This window comes from Triticum dicoccoides, chromosome 3A (genome assembly GCF_002162155.2).
Source record: "Triticum dicoccoides isolate Atlit2015 ecotype Zavitan chromosome 3A, WEW_v2.0, whole genome shotgun sequence".
Taxonomy (NCBI): domain Eukaryota; kingdom Viridiplantae; phylum Streptophyta; class Magnoliopsida; order Poales; family Poaceae; genus Triticum; species Triticum dicoccoides.
In genome coordinates, this window is record NC_041384.1 from 215,215,256 (window position 1) to 215,226,897 (window position 11,642).

Sequence of the window (11,642 nt, forward strand, 5' to 3'; positions counted from 1 at the left end):
TACCTATCACTGACAATTCCTATGTAATCTAGAGTACCGTCCATACTTATCACTGACAATTCCTATGTAATCTAGAGTACGATGATGCTAACCTCAAACTTGCTAACCAACTGAGCGAGACCACTCAATGACAGACACACTGGTGTTACAAAACCATCTTCTGAACTAAAGGCGGTATATAGAGTATTATCTATCTTGTCAATATCAGGCTAGATAGTGGTTTGTCATCTTAAACAGCGTATTTTCTACACCCTCCTCAGCCCTTCTCTTTCTTGAAAGCAACACCTCTGGGCAGACGGGAGGACAGAATAGAATTAAGAAATATAGTCTTCTTACCCTAAAAAAACAAGAAAGAAATCTAGTCTTCTTGGAACAGGATTCGGCTGAAGGGGGCTGGTTTATTAAGAATAAAGTCTAGGTGAACGAGGACTCTTAACTGTATCAGAAATTGTCTACAATGTTCAGTTTTATTCAAAATGGTCAATGGCCTACTCAGACTATAAAGATACACATAATCAAAATAGGCTTTCGCCCCGCTTTATACATAAAGCAACCTACCTGTGTATTTAAATTGAGTAAATTTCATAAAATTGCATGTCTTCTAATTGAAAGGGGTGCCCCTGTCTGTTTGTCGAAAAAATAATGTGAAAACCTATCCCAGAAGTACGGATTTGAGGATCAATCTCACAAAACTACAGATCTAGGGAGCAAGTATATCACAGAATTTTTCCTAAAGAAGTCTCTCACAGAACTACAGTACATTTTAAGAAACAAGGTAACCTAATTAGGATTAAATATATCACAAAACTATCTATTTAAGAATCAATTTCACAAAACTATAAGACCAAAACTACAGATGCGATAATATGTTGCTTAAACTTAGTCAGATGTGATAGTTTGTACATTAAACTTGTAATTTTGTGAATTTTACTCATTTAAATTAGGAAAAAAGTATGCGCTCTCTTCTAATCGCTAAACTGTACAGTACTTGTCTACCTATCCCTTTCCCTTCTCTTTCCAGCCAAGCCAGGTTCCTGATTTCTCGATTTTTGTAGAAGTTTTAATTAGGCTGCTAGCATCGCAGTGCTGGCATGTAAAATTGATGCTCGTTCATGTCACGAGTTGTCCCTGTTAACACAAAATCATCTGCGATAGGGCCAAGGGGGTTAAGTGAACTTTTTCAAGAGATCAAAGTTGAAAACAACCAACCAGTTTCAGAGTTCAAGGTTGAAAATTGAACTTCTACAATAGCTCAGGTCTGAAAAGTGGACATTCTTCAAAATCTGCCTATAGTCACCGAAAATGAAATAAAAATGTCACTGAGTTTGAAAGAAGCGAGAGAGAGAGATGCATGTAAATCAGGGCGGTGGGTAAAATATTCACAGCAGTTTCGTTGTGGTTGGTTGGCTGATGAGGAAGTCCATAAATCTGACTTGTAGTACTACTGGACAGTGCTGCACTGCATTGAATGGCAATTAATGGTGTGGGTGAGCGCCCTTGAGTGAATGTACACAATAGCTCTCTCAATTCCACGGTGCTGCTACTGTCTACATAAACGAGTGAAATGCATTGGGCAAGGTTGCGAGGTGGAGAAATCAGAGAGCACCAGACAAAAGGCAAGTACGCAGAGTCAGAGGTGAAAAAGAAAGGGCAAAAGAGAACAAAACAAGGGGAGCTCTTTGGTTTCAATGGGTTTGATCAGCGGAGGGGTGTTCTTCAAGATCTTGGCGTTCCTCTGCTTCATCAGATTATCTCAAGGTACATTCCATCTGCTTGAGCTTATCTATGCTTCTCAAAACTGCACGGTGAGTCGTCTCCCCTAGAAAAAAGCTCAATGGTTCAGAGTTGGACTTTGATCCAGCGATGTTTGCTTTCTTTGTTTCTACCGATCAGCTTGTTATACCCACCATGGCTATTATCCAGAGATTTGAACTGGCTTAGGAACATGGGCCTTTATTTAGACATTTTGGCTACATACGTTGATAACAAAGGCAACTTGCCATCTATTTCTAATTATCCTACATTATGATTTTGATATTGTTTACTTAGTCCTGAAGTGGCACTCTGTCGTTGTAAGAATGCTTGGCATGTAATGCTACATAAGAAAGCGTCATTTCCAAGTAAAAGGCTGGAAAAACAAGGTGTGGAATCTGGAAAAGATGTACCTTCTTTTCGCAACCTGTAGAATTATTTATAACCAAAAGAAACCTGATGAAAAAGAGGAAGAGTTTAGCATAACCAGGTTGAGACATCCTCATATATATCAAGATAGAAGAAGAAAACTGACTGAAATAGTATTAACCTGAAACCAAGCAGCTCCAGGCAATAATATCAAACACTTAAACTTGCAGGAAGAAACTCCGCCACACCGGATCTCCCTCCCCTCTGGAAGGCAAGCAGTTTCTCCAAAATCCAGCATGAAGCATATGACTACATCATTGTCGGCGGGGGCACGGCCGGATGCCCATTGGCAGCAACGCTGTCGAAAAAGTACAAGGTGCTGTTGCTTGAGAGAGGTGGATCTCCATATGGCAACCGCAACATCTCATACCTTGAGAACTTCCACATTTGCTTGACCGATGAATCGAAGAATTCCCCATCTCAGGGATTCATCTCCACTGATGGTGTCATCAATTCCCGAGCAAAGGTTCTAGGTGGTGGAACATGTATAAATGCCGGCTTCTACAGCCGAGCCAACCGAAGGTACACAATGTGTCATGTTTTCAGCTATCTAACCTAACTTAAGATCCATTTACTGTGCAAATAAACTTAAGCGAAAGTTAAAATAAGTAGTTATTTAATAACCTGAATAGGAAACATCGATATCAAAAGATGGGACTAATCCTGTTTGATCTTACTATCACAAGAAGAATTAAGTGGTTCAGCATGGTTGGTCAGATATACCAGGATATTTCACAGCTATTCAATCTGAAGCCCCGCTGTAGGTGTGTTAATATGTCACATTCACAAAGCGGTGTTTCATATCTTCTGTCTTAAGCAAAGATCAGACCAGTCTCAACACTAAAGAGTCAACAAAATGGCTGATGGGAGAAGCCAACGATCTTAGAGGTAGCCATAAAAGTTAGTGATACAAAACCTTTTCAGCCCCATAACTGTACCTGGTCTTGAAATACCTCACGCTTTAACTGGAGATTTGTCACATGTTTTTTCACATGGATTTTTTATAGCTTCTAGTTGAATATCATAGTGGTAGAATTGATTTTGCAGTTGCAGGACAGATATCAGACGCATTAATGGTTGCTCAACAACATTATAGCTAGCAGAGGAGTAATTAGATTTGGAGGAAAGCCAGTAAGGCTATCTGACTTTCTTATTGGAGTTTATATAGCTGAACACCAACGCATACTATGGAGTGGTGAAGTACTGAAATGAGCATCGAAGAAAAATTGCAAAAGATCACTAATACATTTTTGTTTGATTTGGTAACATAGAATGATGAATAACCAAATAGCCAGATTCCACTAAGGTTTGCCGTAAGTCCTGAAAGGCTTAGAATGTCGTGGCAGAATTCAATAACCATTGCAGTATCTGAGTTTTTTGAAACATCTGCAGTGTCAAACTAGAAAAATATATGCCAGTTATTACAGAAACCTTAAGAATATAAGAAGAAAATTGCTCGCATAAGCATACGGGCAGCTATAACTATAAGATAGCATAAAATCTGGTTTTAACAAGACGAGCAACTGTGTCTATTGGACCGAACCTATCATGTCAAACATTAGTATTTGTAAGGCCTTATAAGTTTGTAACCAATTATCATGCGCTTGTCCATGCAGATTTGTGAAGGATGCAGGATGGGATGAAGAGTTGGTGAATCAGTCCTACCCCTGGGTCGAAGAGAGGATTGTTTATTGGCCAAAGATTGCACCTTGGCAAGCTGCCCTACGTGATGGGCTGCTTGAAGCAGGGGTATCGCCTTACAATGGATATACCTATGACCATCTCTTTGGAACCAAAGTTGGGGGAACCATCTTTGATGAGGCAGGGTACCGGCACACTGCTGCTGACCTCCTAGCTGCTGCAAATCCTGACAACCTCAGAGTGCTGCTTCATGCTAGTGTGAACAAAGTAATTTTCAAAACGAGACATGGTAAGCGATAATAATCCAAGTAGTAGCTCTTATAATCACAAAAAAGTTCCATGGTAGAAAAGAACAAAGCACCCAGTGAGAAATCAGGTAACTGGAGATTTCAGGAAATTGTTTCACAAAATTTAGGACAAATTTAACTTATTTGTAGAAAAGGAAACTGAACAGGAAATGGTGTTTTGAGGATTCAAACCGACGAGTCCACGGCGTCCACTTATAAAGCTTGATGAGCATATGCGCCTTTAATATAATGACTGTGTTTGTCAATAATTTTGCTTCTGGCTGAATGTAGTTGGTTTTGGTCAATAATTTTGCACCGGACATACAATTTCCTCCATAATCTGTATCCACTTCCACAAGAAGGAAGCTAGGAAAACACATACTTCAAACAAAAACAGTAGGTACTTGCTGCACAATCATTTTGTTATAGTAACCTCATCTCTTGCACAGGACATCAGAAACAGAGTGCTATTGGGGTTCAATTCAAGGATGAGAATGGTGGGCACCATCAAGCCTTTCTCAGCCAAAAGAGAGGCAGTGAGATTATTGTCTCTGCCGGCGCAATTGGAAGCCCCCAGCTGTTACTGATCAGCGGCATTGGACCAAGGAGTGAACTTAAGAAGCATAACATTTCTATAGTTCTTCACAACGAGCACGTGGGTAAAGGGATGTCAGACAACCCATTGAGCTCCGTATTTATACCCACCAAGGATCCCCCAAAGCAGTCTCTTATTGAGACTGTTGGAATAACTGATGATGGTGTGTTTATCGAAGCCAGCAGCGGTTTCGGCCAGACAGGGGACAGCATCCACTGCCACCATGGAATCATGTCTGCTGAGGTTTGTCATCAATCATGATTGTTACCTGAAATAAAATTCAAGGACTTCATTACAGTTTGCAAGTATCATGGTGCATTTCAGTTCACGAAAGTATGATGGTAGCGCATTTCAGTTTACAAAAGTATCATGGTGCATCACAAAAGCTTTTGCGCAAAACAATGCATCTTGCACAAGTAATCTAAAGAAATATGCACCCTAAAATGGGCTTTTTGGAGCCAACTTCCCAAACTTTATCTGTTAAGCTTTAGTTTGCAGGTACCCAAGATAAGCATATAGACAAATCAGAAATATATACTAACATGTAGGTAAGAATCAAATTATGCAGCTGCTACACTCATTTGCAACTACCTACATTCCTATCCGTACACACCATCATCAATGTTATAAACTAGAGTTATCTTTCAAAGTTATTGTTAACAGTTCAATTGTACAATCGGAATGAAGTGTCTTAGAAAAACTTAAGCATATGTCCACTTCCCTTTTTAGAACCATGACAGTTTTCATGCTTATGACCTTTTGGCATTCTAATGCAGATTGGGCAGTTGTCGACTATTCCTCCAAAGGAAAGAAGTTTAGAAGCAGTCCATAAGTATGTACGTAACAAAAAGAGCCTGCCCAAAGAAGTATTCCACGGAGGGTTCATTCTTTCGAAGATTGATGGCCCGCTGTCTACTGGCAATCTAGTTCTTGTGGACACTGATCCCAACAGCAATCCTATCGTCACCTTCAACTACTTCAAACATCCACAGGATCTGAGACGATGTGTTTACGGGATCAAGACCATAGAGAAAATAATTAGTACGAACACTTTCTCAAACTTCACTCCCAAAGATGGTGGATATTCAATGGAAAAACTGCTCAACATGAGTGTAGCAGCTAACATAAATCTGATACCGAAGCATACAAATGACAGCACATCCTTGGAGCAGTTTTGCAGGGATACAGTGGTCACCATCTGGCATTACCATGGTGGATGTCATGTAGGCAAGGTGGTTGACCAGCAGTACAAAGTGATTGGGACCTCAGGCCTCCGGGTGATTGACGGATCAACCCTATCCAGGTCGCCAGGAACAAACCCACAAGCCACAGTCATGATGATGGGCAGGTACAACACAGAAATATAATATAGTTTGCATTTTGGTAAATTCATTTCAACTCCAGGGTTTGATCTTTCTTTCCCGTGTTTGACGTGCAGATACATGGGAGTGAAGATCTTAAGGGAAAGGTTAGGACGAGCGGCTGGAGTATAATAGATACTTGGACATTATTATCTTGTTCACCATGTAAGAATGTGACTTAGGAGAAAAGTAAATAGTAATTTTTGAAGAGATTCATCAACAACCACCAAAGAAAGAAGCGTCAGTTGTATCATCTGTATTCTTACCATTCATGTGGAAATATATATATGGCCTACCAAAATATTATATTACATTTACATTCCCACCCTTTTTGCTCCAAAGGATCTTCTGAAATAAAGCATTCATATGATAGTTCCATACACTCTGGACAAGACAAAGTCTAAGAATCAAATGTGCAGACAGTGGCATGTTAACGAGAATTACAGAAAATAATTACAACGTAGCGGCAAGTACACAGGGGGATAGCCCTGGATTTTGATTGTCCAGTTATTAATAATTCATATCAACTAGTCAAGTACCACAAGAACGTATCATATCAGTTGAGAGAACGGAAGCGTGTATATTTGTCGTTAGGAAAAAAAGGAAGTGTGTACCTCATCAGCGTGATGAAGCTTGGCGCCACGAAATCGAGGAACGCACTGCGGTTCCAGTGCAAATCTATGACAGGGAGGAAGGAGACGCTAAAGGCAGCAAACAAGGTTCGGCACCACAGCCTAAGGCGCAGGCCACAGGTTCCTATTTTTATTGGCACATTGCTCCACCGAAGCACGCTGCAGAGCCGGAGCTACAGACGGAATTTTGTTGATCAATTGACGAGGCGCCGCGTGATTAGAGCATTACCACGAACACCTGGGGCGCATCGGAAGTTGGCCAGCCAGAGTTGGCTGTAGTACACAGCCATGGGGGGTCGAGGTCGCCAGATTGACGCGTCTTGACGGAGGGGATGAGCGATGCCAAGAGGACGCGGCATGGCTGCTCCCTCTCCATGCTCCCTACCGCATGTTGTTGTTCTTCATCCAATGGCCGCATCGATTTCCACGCCCAAGTCCCTTTTCCCGCAAGAAAAACCCACACCGCTCCCGTATTTCCAGCTCTACCCCGTAATACTTGGACAGCTGAAATGAATCGTCGGGAGCTCCTCAGTGTTGCCGTGCCCGGCCGTGCTTGCCCAGTTGGCCAGGTGACTTGTCTCCCGCTCGTCAAACCACCTCCGCGCACACTGAACGAACATGCAAGTACCAAAAACTTCAGAATCTTCAGAAATTTAGGTGTTCAGTTCAGCAATGTACTCTGCACTTCACATACAGTCTTAACAGAAACGGCGGCGACGGCCTCGGGGAGGTCGAGGCCGATGTAGAGCAGCAACGCGAGTGCGATCTGCAGCATCGCTGGAACCAAGTTCTTCCGGCGCCTGTCCGCTCGCGCGCGAGGGCACCGGTGAGGCTGCTGGTCGCTGCCTCTGGCAGCGTCGTCTCAGCGGAGGCATCTAGCGGCAGGAGAGGGCCGTCGTCTGGACGTGGGCGGCGCAACCACGGTGGTGCGACGGGGCAGAGGACAGAAGATGCCAAACTCCCGCTTGCCGCGCTCCTCCTTCACGCCGACCTCCTGCTCGAAGCGGCGGCCGCGGTTGTCCTAGAGGTGTACCTGCATTCCACCTGGTCAGGCCCGGCCGCCCGGCGATGCAATTTTGGGGACAAAATCACTGTTTCGACCTTCTTAGTAACTTTAGTAAAAAAAAAAGCTCTTTCAGATCTTGTAGCATGATCCGAACCTCTGGTAACACCAAGGGTTCCGAAAAGCCGAACTGTTCGGCCTGTCGAGTCTCAGCCGGTCGATAGCCGGTCGATACCAAGATTAAGTGCGGTTAGATCTGACCCTTACTTGCGAGATGGAGCTCTGCCTTTGCATCTCAATGTGTTTCACATCCCCTGGATGCACCTCCGCCGCCCGTGCTTGCCATGGATGCAATTTCGCCGCCCCGCGCTTGCCATGGATGGATCCCGCACTCGCCGCCCGAGCACGCCATGGATGCAGCTCCGCCTCGCCGGCGATTGATTGGTTCCAGCAAATAGAACTGCCCGTTGCAGTATTTTTTGTTGCCGGTCGTAGCAAAAATGAAGACAGGGTTGCAGCAAAAAAACGTCACCGTCGCCGCTAGTTATAGCTCGTCGTTGCAGGTAGCAACATTTGCATCTAGAATGAACGGATGTAACAAAAGTTGTTGCCTGACATAGCAAAAAACTACGACGAATGCAACAAAAATGTCATTGTCGCCGTCAAGCCTCGCAGCTCAGCCGTGATGGATGTCAAACGTTATGCCGGTTGTAGCAAAAAGTGATGCTAGTTGTAGCAAAACGCAACGCCGGCTATGTGTTGTAGCAAAACGTGACATCGGTCGTAGTAAAAGGCCATGCCAGTTGTAGCAAAATCTATGCCGGTTGAAGCATGTAGCAAAACTGCAGTGTTTGTCATCTTCTTCCGCCTCCAGCCATCGCTGATTGAAGCTTTTTTTGCATCCACTACTGCAGAAAACCCTAGTAGTAGCGCTTGAAATATGCATAGCAGTAGCACTGGGTCCAGCGCTACTGCTAGCGCGCTACAGCTAAGTTGTAGCAGTAGCGCTGATATAGGCAGTGCTACTACTAAGTATTGTTAGCAGTAGCGCTTCCTGGACCAGCGCTACTGATAACTATCTGTAGCGCTTTTTCATGTGAAGTGCTGCTGCTAAGCCAGCGCTACTGCTAGGTGCTCTCCAGCGCTACTGCTAATATTCCTGCTTTCGCCGACCCTCACCCCCTACGTATTTATGGTGTATTTATACAGGCTCTGTACAATAGTTTCATCAGATCATACTAAACATACACTATACTCATCATATCAAAGACATACAGTAGTCTCATCATACCATCATCATCATTCAACACAAATATCATCAAATCTTGAAAATAGCGATACACAAGTGCGATCATGTCATGTCTCGAATAAGTGCAACTGCATGGTCGTGGCACACACACAAGTTTCATCATCTCTATCTAAACCATGATGTAGAAGAGAAGAGCGATCAGCATGAGCAAGAGCGCGACTATGTAGTACCGGCGTTCCCGCCCCTGCTCATGCTGGAGTGTCCACCTCAAGTAACTACTATCCGCTTCCGCTCTGCTGTCGAACCCTCTGTGGCTAGCACCCGGGTACCTGTGCACCTAGGCCTGAGCGGCTGGCAGTGGTTGTAGACTCCTGAAACCCTCCCAACGTACACGGCATAGTAGCCCTTCGTCATCTCTGATCTATGTACCTACATTGTGAGTTGATGAATTGAACGATAATATGCAACATAATGTACTTAAGAAAACAAGGCGGCATAATTAGCAAAATACAAGCAACCAATAGTAAACATAAATGACAAAGTTCCTCATACCCAAACTAATTAACTAGAGCGATCTATGCTAGTTCAGGACCACGGTTGAGTTACATCACATAGTTTCGCCGTGCATAAATTCAAAGTTTTGCCATAGAAAGACAGTAGTGACACATTGTCATCAACAATCAGTCCTCCATGTCGGCGGTCCAATCTTCATAGTCAGGGAGGAAGCACCCGAGCTTCTTGAAAGGCTTAAGGTACAGACGCTGATCGAGTAGCAGTGCTCGGACATCTTCCCGCATGATTGGCCCATGGTAGAACATCCCTGTTGGTTCGAGGACCTGCTTCATGATCACTTGGGCAAGTTCACACTGTACGTGATAAAACTCAGCTCTGATTCGATGATCCGATGTCCTTCCTATGCTTGTGGCCCAGCTGACAATCTCGGCATCGTTGGTAGTAGGTGGCATGCGAAGGCATTGATTATCCTTTCTGTACTCGAGTAGGTGATGCATGAGGTAGAATCCATCAGCCATACTGGTGTGCGGTTGCTGGATGTAACAGAAGTCGGTCTTATGACCGAAAGCCAGCCCGCGATTCCTGTACTTTTTCACCTTGATATATCCACCAGACAGGCTGAAGGTTAACAGGGCACTATCGAGAACACTCTTTATGTGCTTGTAATCCTTTTTCCCGAGGTTCTTCGATGAGTCCAAGTACATCGCATGGGAGTATTCCGGGGACAGAACGATGAGGATGCCCCCCCACTACGCAAATTAAGTACACCTCAAATTAGCCTTCATGCTTGCAAAAGAATGATTAACACTTACGAAAGGATATGTGCGGATGACTTATGTGGGATGATAAGGCAAGAGAATCACTTCCTTGTCCTTATTAGCGATCATGAATTCGCCGAGGTACTTACTCGCATAGTCACGGTGCTCTTTGCAAACTGCCAAGAAGCTCTCGTGCATATAGAACGCATCCGCGACGCAGATATATTTGATGTTCTCGACCTTGATGAAGTGGTTCAGATACAGCGCATACATGCGGATGAACTGGAAATCCAGCTTGGTCATGTGGAACATGTCGTAGATGTAGTCAAATTGCAAGATGAACTTATTCGTGGGCCATCTCTCGACGTACAACCTCCCACCCGATACCCCGATCCGCGTAAAGCGGGTATCCTGGTTTTTCCGCGACTAGAAGGCTTTTCTCTCTGGCCAGCACATCTTCATGGAGTCTCCTTAGATCATTTTTCACTATGTGCTCTAGTGCTTTCGCAGGTAGGATCGGCCGGCCGGCGACATGGAAGCGTTGCGCACCTTCGACAGGTATTTTTTCTACCACCCGGGGCTCCAGAGGCGGCTGGCTGCTTGAAGCAGCTCTGGCTCCTTTAGGGTCTTTCTTGTCCGGTCTCCTCCTTTGCTTCTTGGTGGGTGGCGGTAGTGAGCCCACCATACCTTCCCTAACCACCACCCCCAGTGTCGTCGGGCTAATCAGTGGATGGGCCTCGGGGGGTTGCTGGGTACAGGCAGCATCTGGAGGCGTCTCCTGTGAGGATCGCTTGAAGAAAGACTTTTTGCATTCCGCCTTAGAACGTTCCGGCTCCGGCAAATCAGGTAGCATCAAGTCACCATCTCCACGCTCATAGCCTGAGTCTTCGCCTTCCTGAGCCATCAATCCTCCATCATCATAGGCGGTATTGAAATACTTGTCTGGGTCATCATCATCATCCTCCATGTCATCATCAACATTTGCTTCTTTAACAACGGGGGCTACATCATCTGGCACTAATGGAGGCTCTCCCTCGCGTCATCCGCTATCACTCGCCACGACAGGTGCAGGTAATGTGGTAGGTGGGGTGGTGTTCATACCTTCTTGAGAAGGTGGTGTTGGCGTGATACAGGGAGCCTCGAGACAAAGAAGAGACTTGGGCCAAGGCAAGAACCAGCTCTTGCATGCGCCAATCATCTTAGGGGTCTCGTCGTCATCGACTGGTACCGGAGGAGGCAAATCCTCGAAGCCCGCTAAGACACTGGCCATGTTAACCTTGAAGACGCCATCGGGAATCTCTCGGTTGTGGAACATGCGGTCCTTTGGCTTCATGATCATTGCCTTCCCCATGGCCACCTTCTGGCCCTTGATGTCATAGAGTAGGGTGCACGGGGTGTCGTCGGCCTACGAAGGAGACATGT

General features: G+C 44.8%; 2 protein-coding genes across 2 annotated transcripts; one reads left to right on the plus strand and one right to left on the minus strand.

The window, feature by feature from the left end:
• Positions 1 to 1,555: 1,555 nt before the first annotated feature.
• On the plus strand, positions 1,556 to 6,376 carry LOC119267898 (protein HOTHEAD-like). Its single transcript, XM_037549350.1, has 6 exons — positions 1,556 to 1,758; positions 2,352 to 2,703; positions 3,798 to 4,111; positions 4,559 to 4,947; positions 5,481 to 6,052; positions 6,143 to 6,376. Exons 1-6 carry the CDS (start codon positions 1,689 to 1,691, stop codon positions 6,195 to 6,197), a joined length of 1,752 nt encoding a protein of 583 aa, XP_037405247.1. The 5' UTR covers positions 1,556 to 1,688; the 3' UTR covers positions 6,198 to 6,376.
• Positions 6,377 to 6,479: 103 nt separating this feature from the next.
• On the minus strand, positions 6,480 to 9,363 carry LOC119272168. The gene is made up of 3 exons (XM_037553723.1): positions 9,287 to 9,363; positions 7,392 to 7,676; positions 6,480 to 7,305 (listed from the first exon to the last, which is right to left on the minus strand). The coding sequence occupies exons 1-3, from the start codon at positions 9,361 to 9,363 to the stop codon at positions 6,915 to 6,917; spliced, it is 753 nt and encodes a 250-aa protein (XP_037409620.1). The 3' UTR covers positions 6,480 to 6,914.
• Between the last annotated feature and the right edge of the window lie 2,279 nt (positions 9,364 to 11,642).